We start from the raw sequence: 18,621 nt of genomic DNA, 5'->3' as shown, positions 1-18,621 counted from the left end.
GAACAGCATCATTATAAAAGTCATGGGAATAGCACGTCTCACTTTTAAAAGTAATGGTCCTTGTTTTGTGGCATGGATAGGAGTGCAAGATGAGAAACAAGCAACGAGAAGACAAGACAGAAGCTGAAGGAAAATAGTTTAATACACCCATAGACACTTAGTTCTATTTGCAAATGGATGCTAGTTTGTCGAGCATCTTTCTTATGCCTACACATACAAACACGTTTGACCGCAAGCCCCTCGTGCCTTAAATGTCTCCCATCCGCTTACGGACAGACGACGGGGTGCTCTAAAGTGGCAATTGATTACCGTTTCTCAGTTAAGTTTGAGATGGAGAGACGTGTTAAGAGGGACAGATGGCAGATAGATAGGGAAAACGGGACAGAAGGGTTGAGCAGGAGGAACGAAAACAATGGGCACAACAATAAAACTGTATGAATAAAGGTAATAGTTCCACGATGACAGCAACAACGATACTGGTCTGCTGCTAACATCACCGCCGATAACAAGCAGTTAAGTGTGAAGGGGCATCTCCAGAAGAGCACCAGAAATATGGTATAGAGCAGTGGTCTCAAACATAGGGCCCCCAAGGAGGTTCGATCAGGCCCGCAGGATAATTTGAAAATGAAAAAAATGCATAAAAGACACAGAATTAATATTTTTAATAAGGTGTAATTCGGGGAGCATCCGCTAGGGGCACACTGTTTTGATCAGAGTAGAAGACAACATTGTTTTGATCAGAGAAGAAGACAACAGCAGTCTCAGTCTGTCACTGAGACTGACCCAACACAGTAGACGCTATCAAGGACATGTGAATACTTTCTTCTTTACGCATTTAATACCACTCTCCTTAGTTTGTAAGGTGTAGGCAGGGATTAAATTTAGATTTTATATGCACATGTGTAAATGGTTGAAAAATTCCTTTCTTTATAAATCTTGTTTAATCTTAAAGTGCATGACTATATTTTTCAATACCAATTACTGGTTAAAGTTTTGTGCCTTTGCACAATCAGTGGGATCAGTTGCAATGCACATTTGTGAATGCTAAAAGTAAATTGCACATTTGTCTCATGAAATCTAAGGTTCTTCATTAAATATTTTGTAAAAGATATGTTCATTAAATTTCAACATTTTCCCAATGTTCTTGTGCTTCTTTAGACCAAAACAAAGGAAATACATATTAATTTGGTTATTTCTAGCAGAGTATGGTATAATTTTAACGGTCCGGCCCACTTGACATCGACCGAGGCCATATGTGGCCCGCAATGTGAAATGAGTTTGACACCCCTGGTATAGAGAGAAACTAGACTCTAATTAACATCTGCCTTAAAGTAGAAGTTTTGAACGCTTGGTAAACGTAGTTTGTGTCCTTTCACGTGATACATCATTTTTGCCATCATGTAGCTCGAGTGTGGCAATGGAGCATATGATGATGTTGATACTTGTGAGAAAGTGGAGGTCACGTGACTGCTTAACAAACAGAAAGGGCTATCGATTGTAGTCGCGGCGGAAACAAGCCCCTGAGAGTAGATCTGAATGAAGTGAGTTAATCAACAGTGCAAACTGCAGACAGCGCGTCAATATTATTGACCCTTCGTAAATATGAGGCGTGTATTCTACCCGTGCTGAGGCGTCCGAGTTACCATGAGCCTTCGGCACGGAGGCAAAACATACAGCAAAGCTGCGGGTGATTCGTAAAACCGCAGTTTAGTACGCTGTACATTTCACGGAACGCGAGGGTGGTACACGAACAAAATGTGGGAGCCTTTGAAAATCAATCGAGGGCAGGGCAAACGCTTTTCAATGAAAGCGATGAGTCAAATAACATGGCAAAGAACGTTGGCTGGCAAAGAACGTTTGCCACTAAAACACAAGACCTAATCCGTATAAACTGCAATGGTGCAATCCAGTCGTCTCTGAGGGGATAATTACAAGGAAGAAGACAAATGACACACTATGACACTACTACACGGGTACAAATTGATTTTTTTTTCATGATTGTATGATTTTGATTTTTGTCTTCATTTTTATTTTTGAACTATTTTTTATTTTTCTACTTTTTTTCTCATTTTCTCAATTGTATTCATGTTATTATTTTGAACTTTTTTATATATTGTTTTTATTGTTGATTGGCAGAATTCCAGGAGAACACCCATCAGCATTGATCACCTCAATGGCAAATACAAATAAAAGTGATGCCATAATTATTACATACATACATACAGAGCTGTAAAGCCTTAAGATGCCATAAGACAAATAAGCTAATAGGAAAGTAGTAATTGTGGTTAAGGAAGTATTGCTGAAGACATTGATCTTGATCTGAGGAGCCAAGTTTAGCCTTGGCTGGTCATGGAAGTTCGAAAGGGTCTTCACCACATTATGCATTGTAGGTTGAGTGAACATTCTCAATTTTCCATCATTCGAAATATGAGTGTCAATGCTTGTTTGTCTATATGTGCTCTAAAATTGCCTGGCGACGAGTCCCAAAGTCATCTGGGATACCCTCCAGCTCACCCACAATCCTCCTAAGGACAAGCTCTATAGAAAAGAAATGCACGCAGTTTTGCGGTGTCACAAAGGCGCATAAATGTCGTGATTATGATAGCACATGTACGTTATTTGTGGTACTTAGGGAAGGAAGCGTAAAGACACATACAGGAAAAAGTCCATTAGAATTGCGAATGTGCATGCAGGCAACAATGCTGTGACTCTGCATTATGCTGCCACTGACAAAGCTCCATTCAATCCCTCACAGAGGACAAGAAAAGCCGCTCCTGAATGGTGGCTTTTGCCTTTTATAGGGAAGAGTCACGCACATTTGTGGCACAACAAACACAACAGCCTGCTTAATTTAAAGCTTATTAAACTCCAGGAAAGAAAAATTGGGTGATTGTTCACCGCATAGTTTTGAGGGTGTATACAGTGTTGTTCATTTTTTTTTTATTTTGTTCTGGGTCCAAAGATGGACCAGCCAAAAAATAAAAAATAAAAAAAAGTCGTTCAACTGTCGTTGAATCATTTCATCTTAACCAAACACACATCTTTTTACACTTGATGATGATGGATAAAAATGTTCCAAAGTGACAGTGTGACCCGAATGGATCGTTCCCATTGTTTCCAGTCGGGAAAAATTGTCTCCAAAAAGAAAAGCGAGCAAAAGTGTGAGAGCCAGTGCATGAGAATGACCCCTATGTAGTATTGCAGTGTCTCAAGGCAAGGCGTGGACCAGACTGCTAATATTCCCCCTTTGCCTGACAGCAGCCACACTCTCTGTGCGCCAAGCTCCTCCGCTGTGCTTCTTCCTCGCCATTAGTCATGCAATATGTGAGGCTTCCTCATCAGTCACTCTCAATGACATAGTGAGATATTTCCACATGGCCGCCAGTGCTAATTATTAGCATGAGCAGTGCCGCAAAATGTCTTTTCCCCTCCCGTAAGGCAAACAGCAAAGTAAGTGTGTAGGACAAACACTGTGGGCCAACTAGGAGGTTCATTGGAGCTCTCGGGGCATATGTTTCTTGTAAAGCTTTACATATTACTAAGCCGGTGGTGCAACACTGTTTGGTTTGCACTTTGCAAGGATGCAGCGTACATCGTGGCCTCTCCATCACCTCAACAGTGCCACCTATCGATGGAAAGAGTAAACTGCTTCTACCTTTTATTCAAGAGCAATTCATACAACCATTCCCAAAATTAGGAGGCGATGTTTAGTTTTCTTTATTCATTCATTACGATTGTATTCTGTTTTTCTAACGGGTGGCCAATCGTTAAATACTAAAAGTTATTTTTACAGACAATGCAGGAAATTCAGACCTTCACCAACACCGTTGGATGGAACTGGAAAAAATGTTCACCAAAGATTTGTTTAATTCATGACCCATTTAATTTTGACTGATTTTAATAACTTCATAAACTGTCAGCGTTTTTTTTCGTTTCAGTCAATAATAAATTTATTATTTGTATTTCAGACACAGTAATATACAATACTATTTATTTTGATAAGGTACCTAGGGTAATATTTTATCCTGATTCATGTTGGGAGACACGTTACAGCAAATCTTGGGGAAAAAAACATTTCAAAAATATCACACCTTTGTTTGCATATTAAATCAGACAAGACATTATTTTGCTTTTAGTTAATCGTTTTTTTCAATATGGTCATTATCCACTCTTTAACCAGAAGAAGTCATATGGTTCCTCGGTTACAGTGAGGCCAAGTGTGTCCATTTTGGTAACAAATATTCTTACAGAAACATTTTTATAAAACGGCGTGCTGAGCTCATGTGATTAGGGAGATATCCCAAAATCCGAACATTTTCAGGTGAATTTTTGAAGGTCTGGAAGATGGTTATTTGTCTCAAATGTAGATCAGATCTAGACTGACGCATGGTTTGACATGACCTTGTAAACACAACGCACACTTGAATCAGAATTCTTTAAGACAAAACATCCGTGCTAAAGTTGAAGTTATAGCCGTGGGGGGAAAAAAATACGGCTCATCCCAAACAGTAAATATATAGTCCTTGGTCGAGGTAATGAAGTCTATGAATTGACTGCTTTCCTGTAGTTTCTGGCTAGGAAATACCTCTCTGCAGAGTCCGTGCGACTCGCATGTGGCTTTAAACTCCGAACGCTCCCAAACACGAGACAGAGTTTGTCCTGGAGATGACAGGTCAGGGCGCCGTCCCAGTATTTGCACAGCAGAGAGCTTCCGGAGTGCAAAATCGTCTCGGCCAGGTCAAGCAGTGACGAGCACAAGCCGATGAGCCTCTCGTGGTCCAGGTCCCGGAAGCCGCTGGCATTGGGCGCCATGTCACTGAGGAGGACATGAGCCCGGCCGCCGGGCAGGAGCTCAGACAGCTTGGCATGTGTGGCGGGGTCGGCGACATTGTGGTTGGACAGAAAGTGGGCGCCATCCAGAGGTGGTATGTTTAGGAGGTCAATGCCGACGACTGTACCCCGGGGTAATGTTGGATCTTCAGTTAAAACACACGAATGTTAATTTATCTATCTTGAAGTGGATATGCATGCAGACATGCACAGCAGTAATGGACATGCCAATATGTAACACGTTATCTTGTCAAACTGTCTACAATGCAGCTTGTACAGCAGTGATTTTCAAAGTATGGTACAGTTCCCTCAAAATTTTTTGGGACGGCAAGGACAATTCCTTTGATTTTGTTGTATAATGAAGACAATTGGGTTTCAGACTGAAAGGTGAATAAGAAACAAAAGTTCAGAATTCCAGCTTTTATTTCATGCCATTAACATCGAGATGTGTAAAACAACTCCGGGAAGAGCACCTTTTGTTTGCAGGCACCCACTTTTCAAGTGAGCAAAAGTACCGGAACGGATATTATTGAATGAATTTAAAGTGAATAGCATTTAATATTTGGTGTCTTCACCAAGACTTCACCAGACTGTTGGAGTCTTCATTTGAAATGTTTTTCCAAGCCTTTTTCAGTTATTGTTTCTGTGGAATGATTTTGTTATTTTTGTATTACACTTTTCCGGACCTTTCTTTTCTCCTTACTCAATCACCGAACTGCTCTGATGTACAGTTTCTAAGCAGGACAAGTAAAGTTATTTCTTGGCTAGCCAAACAACGCTTCATTTAATTACTAATCCCAAAAAATGCACTCACCGGTCCCCGCTGAGTTGACTCGGTGCACAGCCACCTGGCTCCAGGCTCCGGGCGCCGCCCCGCAATCCACCACGCAGCTTCCCGGTTGCAAGAGACGGAACTTGTCGTCGATTTCCAGCAACTTGAAGGCGCTCCGGCAGCGGAAGTTTAGAGCGTGAGACGCTTTGACGTAAGGGTCGTTCGTCTGCCGCGCAAGCCACCTGTGCTCCGCGTTGCTTTTCTTCTTCTGGAGGCGACACGACGAATGCAAAAATCTCCGGTGTAGAAGACAAAACATGTTTTAGAATCAAAATTGGAGGGCAAAAGCGACCAGGGGGAGTAACAGGAACTCGGTTAAACTGCGCATGCGTCGAAATGATACTTCCGCGTGAATGGCGTGCATCAACTAATATATGTCCCCTAAAACGATACAATGATGCTACGTAGTCAACGTTTATTCGTTTTAGTTTGATTGAACTAGACAATTCGCCTCCTTCACGGGCGTTTGTTTTTTTCCAGCAACACAATATATAATTGGTGGTTCGTCTTCGACGTGTGTCAGGACTGAAGTTCCTAGTTGTTTTAGTGTAGGAACCTGTCACGTTTGTTTCTAGTCGATTGTATTACGGAGGGATACATTGAAAACGGGGATTCATTTATTGAGCAGAAAGAAATGGGGCGCAACTTTGACGTATCCTATCGGTCGACGTAATTGCAGTCGAGTCCACTATTGAGACACGTGGGATGCTGACTTCCAAGCTCCTAACTCTGGTTCTGGTGGTCGAGCCTGGTAGGGTTCTACTGGGCATGAAGAAGCGAGGATTCGGGGCTGGGAAATGGAATGGTTTCGGGGGCAAAGTCCAAAGTGGAGAAACCGTTGAGGAAGGAGCAAGAAGGTCCGTTCATATTTTACAAGGAGATGATATTGTTGGTATACAGTATACAGTTCTATAAACTTTTGTTTCATGCATCTCGTCTTAGCAGTAGACTGTCATCACAGTAAATACCACATGCTTAAAAATAATTTGTGTATATGGTAGCGTGCCTTTGGTTCATATAATGAAAAAACATTGTTCTCAATAGTAATATGTATGTTTATTATCCATCAATCTATCCATCTATTTTCAAATCTGCTTATCCTCACAAGGGTTGCAATCGGAGGGCACAGATAGACGAACAACCATATGCGTTCACAATCACACCTAGGGAGAATTTGGAGTTCCCAGTCAACCTGCCATTTATGTTTTGGGAATGTGGGAGGAAACCTGAGTACCTGGAGAAAACCCACGCAGGCACAGGGAGATCATGCAAACTCCACACAGGAACGCTGAAGCTGTGCACTGCGCGGCCGGCGTGCTCATCAGTTGACCGCCATGCCGCCATTTATGTTTATTATTGTATTAAAATGATTTGACAAACTCAAAACGTTTTATGAGTGTGTCAAACTTGCTTTGGTCACAGGTCACCATGTCAACATTGTTTCCGTCAGGGGGCCATGATGACCATATAACTGTATAATAACTAGGGATGTTCGATTTTTCAGACCTATACCAGTATGAATTTTCACTCTTTTGAGTACTCACCAGAGTGATTTCACGATAACATTGGAACACATTCTGTGTGTAAGTGTCCATTAATTTCAATTTGTTTTTCCTTTTGGGTAAGGGAACTCCTTGAAGAAAGTGGCCTCACAGTGGACACACTCGAAAAGGTTGGAAACATCCAATTTGAAATGGTCAGTGATGCGCAGCTGCTCGACGTCCATATTTTTAGGGCCGACTCGTACAATGGAGAGGCAACGGAAACGGAAGGTAAGTTTCCACAGCACCAGTTTTATGAAGCTTTTAATTGAGAACACGTTGCAAACTTTCACTTTCCCCATGCTGTAGAAATGAGACCTCAGTGGTTCGACCGTGACAAAATCCCTTTTGACCAAATGTGGCCCGATGACAAGCTGTGGTTCCCGCTGCTGCTGCAGAAGAGGAAATTTGCAGGCTACTTTCAGTTCCAGGGCCACGACGTCATTCTGAGCTACAAGCTGGATGAGGTGGAGGAGCTGTGAGATGATCGGAAGCTGCGTGGGAGATGTCGCATTCCTCAGTGCCTGCTGTTCAGCCAACACTCCAAAGTACTGATGTGAAAAATATCCTGTGCTAGAAATTGCCATTGCTGTTACGCAAGAAATTTCATGTGACTGCTGAAGAGGACTTAGGCCAAAGCTGCATCTCATATGAAATGAGTCTGGCGACTTGGTGCCGAAGTTGAAATGAGAAACTTCTTTTCATCAAACCAAAGCTTTGTCTAATCGAAAAAAGCGGCATAGCTTTGTCTTATAGAAAAACAATGTGGCTTTCTGCCATCTTGTGACATCCACAGGTAACAAACACCAAACCTTTTTGTGTGTCACTTGTGGATTCTCAGCCCAAAACTGACATGGGGAGTTCAGAACAATCAGATCATAAAATGTACAAAATGCCAATCCTTACACCTCATCACAAGCTAGCATGAAAATCTGCCTACTAACGGTTGTGAGCAGCCTAAGTGCAATCGCATCTGTAAAGCAAGAGCGTTGTTTAATTGCAAAAGTCACTTAATTGTTGGTTAGGAATGTTGGCTCTGCTTTTAAGTGCAAAAAAAATGTTTTTTGTTGGTTATACAATTAAAAAACACAAAACAGGCATTTTCATTCTTTATTCCTCAGTGGAGCAAAATATCAACAGATTCATCAGGCATCTCTGAGTTAATTTCCTATAAAATGGCACCAAAATGAATGTTTGTGCAGTATTGTTTGGAAGCTGTGCAAATCAGACCACGTGTTCTTTTTTTTTCCAGGATGTGTCTTTTTGTTTTTTTTTAAGAATAAAAGTGTTCCAAAAGAGCTTTGAAACTCGTCACCTGGTTGGTCGGATTCTTACTTCACATATTGCACATTTGGAGTGAGAAGTGTAGTGTCATTCCAAAGCTAGGCTCGCGTTGAAACGGTATTGTGCATTTTGGAGCGTCGGCCCCTTGAATTAGCTTATCAACCAAAGCACGTGGGAGTTGTCACGTCAACGATGAGCAAACTGCATAAAACAAGGTGGCAAAATGGGAAGCAAACAGATAAAGATGTGTATCATCTGTATCAAATATCAGAATTCTGGGAGCAAAAATAAACAGTTCCCAGGATTTAAATAAAGTAAAATACTCAATTTTATTCCCTCCACTTGTTATGCAATAACTTAAGAATATAAAGGGCAGGAATGTCCACTGTGCTACCTGGTCCCCGACAGCCTGGAGAATTTCCTTCCGAGTTGCCAGTAAAAGTTTGATTTGGACGTTGGGAGCATTAGCCGACAGCCAAAATATCAAAAGGCCAAACCTAATAAACCCAAACGGAGAGTGGTAGGAAAAACCACTTGTAGTGAAATGTGCGTTGTGCAATTGAAAGCTTTTTTCTTTCTCTTTTAATCCCCGCCCAGTTTCCCTCTTGCGTCACAAACCCATTTACTCGAGGGAAGGTTTCAAGCCGTTGTTCTCAACGAAGAGGCAGCTGAGCTTGGGCTGGAGTTCATTCCACACCGCGCCCATCTGGAAAGAGAGTAACATCTTATTTTTCCATCATTTGGTATGATGCTTATAATAGAAAAATAGAAACAAACAAAAAATCGATTGTAGAGGGGCGGAAAAAATAAAGTATTTGGACTCATCATTTAAGACCTTCCTGACACTCATAGCAGGATATGAACAAAATGTTTCATATTATGGTTAAGTTAAACGTTTTACGGAGAACACCTCCGTTACTTGTGGGGGGGGGGGGGGGGGGTTCCACTATCCTCTGTCCTCTGTTATTCGCTGAAAAACTCACCTATTGCCTCGAGGCTAAACTAATCAACTCCCAATCACAAAAATCTCATCTCTCAATTGAGATACATCCCTTCAACATCACCGACTACTTAGAGCAAAGGTGTCAAACATACGGCCCGCTGGTCGGAACTGGCCCCCAAAGAGGTTCAATCAGGATCATTTAACAGTGAAAAAAATGCATAAAAAAGACATGGAATTAATATTTTTAATAAGGTGCAATTCATGGAGTATCCGCTAGGGGACACATTGTTTTGATCAGAGCAGAAGACAACAGCAGTTTCAGTCTAGACTGGCAGACCCAACACAGCAGATGCTATCATGTGTAAATGTTTTTAAAATTCCTTTCTGTATAAATCTCGTTTAATTTTAAAACGCATGACAATATTTTTCAATACCAATTACTTGTTAAAGTTTTGTGCCTTTGTACAATCAGTGGGATCAGTTGCAATGCATATTTGTGAATGATAAAAGTAACATTTGTAATTGGACATTTGTGTAAGGCATAGGTGTCAAACTCAGGTCCTGGAGGGCCACGGTCCTGCATGTTTTCCCAAGTCTCCCTGTTGCAACACAGCTGATTCAAATGATCAGATCATCAGCAACCTCTGCGCAAGCCTGACATTGAACTTGTTCATTTGAATCAGGTGTGTTGCAACAGGGAGACTTGGAAAACATGCAGGACAGCGGCCCTCCAGGACCTGACTTTAACACCTATGACTTACGCTATTCCTTTTCTGTACAGACGGGGCTTTGGCGCTATCTTGTGGCATTTTGGGGTGTTTCAGAAAGCACACAAAAATAATACAACAACGTGATGCCTCCCTGCACGCCCCTCCCCCCCAAAAAACAAATATCTGGCCATAGCTTCCGAAGAATAAGATGTGAATTTGTGAATAGAGACCAACAAATATGCAGGCGATGGCCGCATAAGGGGAAGTATTCTAAATAGAAAGCACAGCGTTACCTCTCGGTGTCCTTGCACCTGGGAGTTGACAAAGGCTCCCAGGATGTGGGAGGTGATTGGCAAGTAGGTGAAGATGAGCTGCGTCTCTTGGTGGAGGCAGAACAGAGAAAAGTAATTCCGCAACTCCATGATCTGTATGGCAGTCTCTTGCTAGAAATAGAATCAAAGGACAAGAACAGAAAAAAAACATGAGCACCCTTTATCAACATTTCCTTTCGTTTCTCAGCGGATAGGACGTACGAGTCTAACCTGAACAATCCGTGATTCGAGCTGCTCCATGGATGCGTGCTCTTTGGGCTGCACGGTGGTGCTCATCATCTGCCTCTTCATCACGCTGTACTTGTAAAGCGCCCGCTGATGCTCGTGGAGCACGCCCTTCTCGTGGCGCTCGCACAAGTCCTGGAGTGGACGAGTGATGATTACGTCTCTTTTTTTTTTTTTTTACACCTTTGAGAAACCTAATCGGCAAACGCCAAGAGGCACTCAACTCTGTACGACTGCAGCAAATCCAGGAAAAGATTCAGCCTTTCCACGACGTCATCCTCTTCCCGCCTGCCCTGAGGACATGGAAGCAAAGCGATGTTTACTTCCTGTTGCCACGTTGGGATTGGGAGAATGCGCCTTGTTACCTGCTGAGCCGCTTTATCCGAGAGCACGGCAAATTCCACCGATAGACTTTTGAGAGACTGACACAGACGGCTCCATGTACTCTGTGACGAGGCCAGCGACGGAAGGGACGACGTGTCGGAGCTCAGCGTGCTGTGGATAAAAAGATGACAAAAAATGACTTCATATACCGTATTTTTCGGATTATACGTCGCACCGGATTATAAATCGCACCAGCCAAAAAATGCATAATTAAGAAGGAAAAAACATATATGAGTCGCACTGGAGTATAAATCGCATTTTTGGGGGAAATGTATTTGATAAAATCCAACACCAAAAACATACAGCATCTTGAAAGGCAATTTAAAATAAAAATAAAATAGAAAACACCAGGCTGAATAAGTGTATGATATGCGAACGTTAGGTGACGCGTAAACAATGAATTGAGAACGTGCCTGGTATGTTCAAGTAACATATTAAGAGTTATTCAGATAACTATCGCAGAAAGAACATGCTAACAAGTTCACCAAACCATCAATGTCACCCCAAATCACTAAATCCAATGCAATCTTCATCCTCTGTGTCACTTTATAGCAAGTCCACCAATTCCAGAGGTAGAAGATGGCAGCGCTTCCTCTTCTACGTCGCTTACGTCAGACTCATCGCGGTTTTATCAACACTGGTCTAGAGCGGCCTCTTGTGGTTTAATGTGAAAATAACATGTGAAATGATAAAACAATCTGTTAACAATTTCACCCATAAATCGCTCCAGAGTATAAATCGCACCCCCAGCCAAACTACGAAAAAAAAACTGCGACTTATAGTCCGGAAAATACGGAATAAGAAAATAATTTTCCAGACCAATGGAATTACGCTCGTGCAATAACAAAAAATACCTGAGCTCCCTGCCAAACATGAGGAGGTCACTGGCGTTCCCCTTGGAACGCTCGGCGATCCTCTCGGCTCGCTCGCGCAGCTTGCAGAAGTTGTTGTGGATGTTCTTTATCAGCTCTCTGCTCACCGAGAACTGTGCCTGGATGTCGGCGGGGAGGTATTCCTGGGGAAACGCGCCAAATATCCCATGAGCTTTTGACGGGAAGCCGCCAGGTCTTTCGATGAATTCACAAACCTTTGCCAGAGTCGCATTTTTGTTTGTCATGAACTCGTCGCCTGTTTTCTTGTAAGCATCACGCAGCCGTATCTGGACATCCTGTTTGTGAAGTGTGTTGAAAATGGAGCGGGCGGGGTGGGAGGGGGGTGGTAAGGGACAATGAATGACTGGAAGTTGCCATGGGGATATCACTCCTCGGTTTGCAGAGCCAGCAAAGTTTGGACAAAGGAAAAGGCATACAGAGCCGCTGAAGGTGAAGAAGGTCTTGACCAGCTCATCCTCTGAGAAGAAAGGGTGCCGCGCCACCAAGTTGAGGAATCTGCCCAGCGCGCGCCTCCTCGCCTCGATGAAATCCCGCTCGGAAACCGACGTCAGGACTGTGGCAAAAAGCCTTTGTTGCATTACAGGTCTCAGCAAGTACTATTAACTCATTCACTCCCAAAGACGTTTTTAAACGTCTTTTCAGACATGGTCCAGAATTGGCTTGTACTGAATGAGTTAAGTGCTTTGCTGGGCGGTGTGGCCCAATCAGTTAAGGATATGAAAAGGAAATGGGTTACATCGCAATCAAACTGTCAAGATGGACATCCTGTTTTGTTGGAGTGGAGAATGTGGAGAGTTGACACACTGTACCTCCTTTCAACATTCTTTTGGGCGGAAGCGAAGGCACAACTCTGTAGGCGAATCGCTGAAGCAGGATCTCGTGGAAGACGTCGAAGTCGCTGTAGCGTCGATAAACGGACATTTTGTAACGCTGGAGGGTAAGACAAAAAAAAACTCAGAGATTGGATGCAGTGGTTGTTTGCAGTCAGTTTCATTTCAGTGCATTTTAAGAGCCTAATGGCAGTATCGTGCAAAAGTCAAGAACTAAATATTCAGAAGGGTGCACGAACTGAGCCAAGTCGTGACGTCGAAGTCGCTGTTTGTCTTATTTATTCATTTGCTGACGAGCAGACCGACAGTGTCATTCGGATAGTGAATGCTGTGTAGCAGTGGTCCCCAATGACCGGTCCGCGGACCGGTACCGGGTCACACAAAGACTGTGAGCAAATTTACTCCATCGGATGTGGCGGAAAGATGTGCGGGAATCTAGCCAATCTGAGTCGCCCTTCTAAAATAGCTTCGCAAGTTGGAATAAACAGAATCTGCCACGAAATGAAAGAAGAATCAGCAAAGAGAAAGTAATTTTAACAAATTGGACAGCTAAACAAACGCGTAACTGACGGGCAGCCATGACTTCTGAAGATGAAGCTATTTGACAAGAGAAGTTCCCCCCTTAGCGGTATCGCCAGAGCGACGTGGAGGAGGAAGCTGTTGTGCATGATATGTCGTCAAAAAACAGGCAATTCAAGAAAGCTGTTATTTGAACAAGTGGTACCCAAGCGATCATGTGAAAAGCAGGAAAATGTTTGCACAGCCTGCCCACGTCAACATTAGCAGTTTAGTCGCTAATAACTACCCGGCAGGAACTGGGTGAAAGCAGCAATCGATCGTGTCATCTTTTGATCGGTAGGAATGATCCTAACGCCGTATGTAAGATCATCACGTAAAAATTATTCCTGATTGGTCCATTTCTTTATTGCTCATTGTATTATTTTATTTTATTCTACATTTGTTGTACAGTAGAATAGCACTGTTTGAAATGAATGAAAAAAACTACTGAATGAAATGTTTAATTACTCTATAATTATTTTTGTTGTCAGTACCAGTGTTTGAAAATTGGAAATTCAAAAGTCGTGAAAAAAAAAAAAGGAATAGCGCATACTTGTCTCAACTGGTTCGTGACACAAAAAAGTTGGGGTCCACTGCTGGACAGTAGCAGTGATGCCATAGTGATGTAAACGTTATGTATTATACATTATATCCTTCATTTCATTTTCTGTCTTTTTAAAATGTAACTTTGGCACACGTGTGGATTTACATTTTTTAAAAAAACACTCGAACAAAGATGTAACTAGTCAAAAAGCTAAAGCTATTCATTTCCGACGGTTCAATCGCTTCCTTACCAGGGTGGTGACCTGGTACTCCACATGCTTGAGGAACAGGCCTTTCTTCTCCGGTATGAGCTCCACCTTGACCGCATCTCGGTTCAGCAGCCTGTCCAGGTTTAGGGACAGCGTCAGCACGTCCTGCTCAGCTTCCTGCATCCTCAGCGCGCGCAACTCACTTGGCTCCCCCAGCTGAGGCTTTGGAAACTCTGGAACGCACAAAGCCGCACCCCCTTCAACTTCTAATATTTACACGAACGCGGCTACAAACTACGCTACTACTCAGCTATAGTGAAGCAATGCCTCGCATGTAAGGAATGCCGCTATCTCATAGATTGGACAGAATACGTGCGGGGGGGGGGACTGATCTTTCATTCACCACATCACCATGCATTCTGATATGGCTAAGAATTGAATCTAATCTCCTGCAAAAAAAAAAAAATCTGAAAACTTGTTCTTGCACACGGAGGAAGTTTCAGGCAGTTGGCCATGATATAGACCACACCTGAACTAGCAGAGAGGGTCTTAAATAATACCACAAAAGACTTGACGCAACCCAGGCAAATGGCTACCGACAGTCTGTGTGTGTGTGTGTTTGTGTGTGTGTGTGCGTGTGTATTGAAACTTGCACTATTTTAAAGGAGAAATCAAGTCAAATCTGATTAAGATTGTGTTCGTGGAATACTAATTAAGCATAAAAATCCACTTGTTTTTATCCATCACAAGGGGGTGGCCATTTTGCCACTTGCTGTCAACTGAAAATGACCTCAGAGTGCCTCCGAGTTTATTCAGGTAACGACCAATCACGGCTCACCTGTTTTCTGTGTTTGGTCATGTGACATCTGTAAGTCAAGCCGTGATTGGTTGTTATGTGAGACCTGATCAACTGGGATTTCAGTCAACAGCAAGCGACAAAATGGCCAACCAAAGAGACGGATTTAAAATAAATAAATAAATACAAATACCTGGGTAGATTTTTACCCTTAATTCATATTCCAAAAATGCAATGTTATTCATTACACCGTGTTTAAATGAGTTGTGCGGCATGAGCATGTGAAGATTTACTTGATTTCACCTTTAAATAACGTATCGAGAAAAACACACTCTCACACACACACACAGAGTTAATCATTTAACCTCTACTAGCATATAAATGAATCATTGCCTAAGTACAGTTCAGTTGTATTTATCTTTTTCTTGCAGTGTCTTTGCGTTTAATCTTCAAGAACTGCTTGTTTTTTAAACTTTTGAGGTCCAATTTTTATTTAACTTGTGTGAAAAACAGTACAATGTTGTTTTTATGTATGTTGGGTTTTTTTTCCACTATATATTTAAGCACGGTGTTAATGTTCGAGATGTGCGCAATGTTACAGTGGATTACAATAATGAAATATACACTCGCAGTCAAAAGTTGCAGTCAAAAGTTCTGAAACAACGTATGTTATTAGATGGAAAAGTGTTTAAAAACATGACTGGTAGTTGAATACAACTTCCTTTGTTTTTGCTTAGCAGGCCTGCTCTGCTGATATAGTTTTAATGTTGGTCATGATGGTGATACTTGGAGAGCAAAGGATTTTTTTTTTCGTGATCTAGGCTAATTGGAGTAAGTTTGCCAAACCACAGCTATAGATAGATGCTCTGAATGCTCTGAATCTCAGGCGTAACGATAGTTTCAATGCCCTTTTTGATTCCCCCATCCCCTCCATAAACACACACACACGCACACACACACAAACACACGCACACACACACACACACACACACACGCACACGCACACACACACACACACAAACTAGTACTTAAACAGGGGTGTAATTCCCTTTTTCCACCGCACTGTGTGTGGTCGCAAAATGAGCCACCAAGAACCTTACAGGGGATGGGTCAAATGAACCTTTAACAACCATAAGAGTGACTAAACTACTCATTCAGCAAGACATTCACTTTTCACATCTTTATCTACCTTTTATGTAGTTCTCCAGGACTTTGGGACCCGGCTGCTTTCCTTGCTGGGCGGCAGCGATTAAAGCGAGCGCTTTGTAGAGCGACAGCTTGCTCAGGGATCCATCGGCGCCCGCGTCAACGTGTTGGGCGATCTGAGAGTGGGACCAAACAAAGAGGGTCAGCGACAAACACGTCACCGTCCCACGAGTTATAATGTGATTGCAAAGGTGTGCACACCCTCTTGTAACTGTAATGTTGCTGTGTTCAGAATTAACCAATCACATTCATACTCATTGAATGGGAGTCAACCACGGGACCATACAAGTGCGCCTGATGAACCTCAAATGAATTTCAGATGTTCTAGGAGGCTTTCCCTGACTTTTTTTTTCTTCTTCTGGCAGAAGCCCTGAAACATGTGTGCACACTGACTGCCATTTCCTGTCATTTATAATCCCCTCCACCAGTCTAAGGCACCAATTTCTAAAGAAGAACAGTCCCACTGTACTTAACCTTTTGGAATCATGGCCATAAAGTTCAACCTTGGTTTTTATCAGACCGTGACACATTTTCCCCTGCATTGGTATTGGCAATTTTGCTGTGTTCTGACAGCCATTTGCCCTGAATTTGAATGGGAAACATCTAATTTGGACACCCCTAAGGTAGACCAAGGAAATAGCAGCATTTGATTACAGAAATAGTATGAGCGATGTAAAGGACAACCCGAAAACAACTCTCATGACAACGGCAACAAGGTTCAGTGGACCTGAAGGTAGGTCATGAAGTTGAACATGGGTACAACACACGAAATTACAGGATGCAAACCACTCATTAGCAAGAAGAATAAGAAGGCCAGAATCTAACAAATAGTACAAAGAGGAGCTTTAGAGAGTTGTGTGGACTGATGGGATGGGAAGAGGAGCCGTAATAAAAAGCCACAAAACATTTAACCCAAAGTGCTTGCTGCATATAATAACGACATTGTATAGCACCTCACCTGGGTTTGAATTGCCTTGGACAATTTCGTGCTTTCGAGTAACCTTTGAAACACTTCACCTAGAACTCGCTCATCGTTTGGGCAGCAGACGGCCTCGTACACCTCCCTGTAATAAGAAGGAACTGAGCCTGCAAAGGAAAAGACGATGGTTAGATTTTAAACAAAGTGAACAAAAATTTACAATCTGCCCTTCAAACCATCTGTGGTTTAGACTGCATGTCCTCTTTGGGTGGCAGGTGAGTTGGAGCCTACCCTGTTGAAATTCAAACCCACAATCACAGTACACCTACGGACAATTTTGTCTTCAATGAAAATTTGGAATGTGGGAGGAAGCTCATGCAAGAACGAGGACATGCAAATTACAAACAGGAAGGCCAGAGCCCAGATTTGAACCCAGGAGGTGGACGTGGTAACCATTCCATCGTCGTGTTCTGCCCCATCATCAGAAATCATATTATGACTTCGACCTCAGCATGTGACAATTGTGACTTCGTTTATGATCAACTCGTTCATGGCGGCTCACCTCGCATAATTTCACTTTTATTTTCACTTAAATCCTGGCATAAAGTGAACAGTTAGCTTTCCCTCTGCAATTGCATTTTATGTAAAATAGCCTTACACATCAATTTGTGCAATGGAATTATTACAATCATTTGGCTGCAACAGCGCACCGAATTAACATCACTTTTTAACGAAACGACATCAAAACTTCATCGGTTTACTCTTTTTTTTTTTTGTCAGCAACATGCAGGTGGAACAAAAATACAAGTTCAAAACACCGACTTCTTGTCGTTACTTCAACCGAGTGACTCCACGCCCAACGCAATCGTTGCAACTAACTTTAGCTTCGCCAGTTCTACACACGCTGCAAAAGTAAAAAATAGTTTCGAAGTTGCAAAAGAGCGCAAAAAGAGAACGACTTGAGTACGAAATGTACATAGCGTACCTTCATTGATCTCTTCAGCCATGGCTCGGACTGTCATGTGAGCGCAAGAGCACCTCCATGTGATTTCCTGCAGAAGCGAAAAAAAGTCATTTATTTCTTAAAGTTGTAGTAGGCTGCTTCTGGTGTAAAGTCCATACGACGACCACAATAAAGTGTAAGGCTGTCAGCTGGAACGACAAACGTTTTGTGATGTTTCAAAATGGTCTTTGTGAAAGCGTTTGTAGCTAATGCATCCAATCGTATTTATTCCACATGAAGCGGGTTTGCAAATAGCTTTCATACTTATCAATGGCGGATTTCTGTCTTCTGTATATCTTCGGGCAGTGGGCAGGGGACACCCAGAACCAGTTGCCAGCCAATCGCAGGGCACACAGAGACGAACAACCATCCGCACTCACACTCACACTTAGGGACAATTTGTTGTGTTCAGTCAGCCTGTCATGCATGTTTTTGGAATCCATCCATCCATCCATTTTCCGAACCGCTTGATCCTCACTAGGGTCGCGGGGGGTGCTGGAGCCTATCCCAGCCATCTCCGGGCAGTAGGCGGGGGACACCCTGAATCAGTTGCCAGCCAATCGCAGGGCACACAGAGACGAAC

General features: G+C 42.6%; 3 protein-coding genes and 1 long non-coding RNA gene across 4 annotated transcripts; 2 read left to right on the top strand and 2 right to left on the bottom strand.

Moving 5' to 3' along the window:
• Nucleotides 1-3,707: 3,707 nt before the first annotated feature.
• On the bottom strand, nt 3,708-5,977 carry mrm2 (mitochondrial rRNA methyltransferase 2). Its single transcript, XM_086132818.1, has 2 exons — nt 5,645-5,977; nt 3,708-4,976 (listed from the first exon to the last, which is right to left on the bottom strand). The coding sequence occupies exons 1-2, from the start codon at nt 5,919-5,921 to the stop codon at nt 4,543-4,545; spliced, it is 711 nt and encodes a 236-aa protein (XP_085988944.1). The 5' UTR covers nt 5,922-5,977; the 3' UTR covers nt 3,708-4,542.
• On the top strand, nt 5,971-8,514 carry nudt1 (nudix (nucleoside diphosphate linked moiety X)-type motif 1). Its single transcript, XM_086132819.1, has 3 exons — nt 5,971-6,519; nt 7,289-7,434; nt 7,513-8,514. Exons 1-3 carry the CDS (start codon nt 6,368-6,370, stop codon nt 7,683-7,685), a joined length of 471 nt encoding a protein of 156 aa, XP_085988945.1. The 5' UTR covers nt 5,971-6,367; the 3' UTR covers nt 7,686-8,514.
• snx8a (sorting nexin 8a) lies at nt 8,300-18,188 on the bottom strand. The gene is made up of 13 exons (XM_086132817.1): nt 18,021-18,188; nt 17,075-17,202; nt 16,100-16,232; nt 14,157-14,347; nt 12,784-12,904; nt 12,391-12,527; nt 12,169-12,249; nt 11,936-12,096; nt 11,063-11,192; nt 10,922-10,990; nt 10,683-10,832; nt 10,434-10,583; nt 8,300-9,193 (listed from the first exon to the last, which is right to left on the bottom strand). The coding sequence occupies exons 1-13, from the start codon at nt 18,055-18,057 to the stop codon at nt 9,110-9,112; spliced, it is 1,572 nt and encodes a 523-aa protein (XP_085988943.1). The 5' UTR covers nt 18,058-18,188; the 3' UTR covers nt 8,300-9,109.
• Nucleotides 12,765-17,027, top strand: LOC147192922 (uncharacterized). The gene is made up of 2 exons (XR_015103190.1): nt 12,765-12,911; nt 16,111-17,027. It is a non-coding gene; the product is annotated as an uncharacterized LOC147192922 (long non-coding RNA).
• Nucleotides 18,189-18,621: the final 433 nt, after the last annotated feature.

The sequence above is a fragment of the Hippocampus guttulatus genome, chromosome 16 (genome assembly GCF_054856545.1).
Source record: "Hippocampus guttulatus isolate MCC_2025c chromosome 16, RoL_Hgut_1.0, whole genome shotgun sequence".
In the NCBI taxonomy this organism is placed as follows: Eukaryota; Metazoa; Chordata; class Actinopteri; order Syngnathiformes; family Syngnathidae; genus Hippocampus; species Hippocampus guttulatus.
Note: the sequence above shows the minus strand (reverse complement) of the source record. Positions and strands in the feature narration are given on the sequence as shown.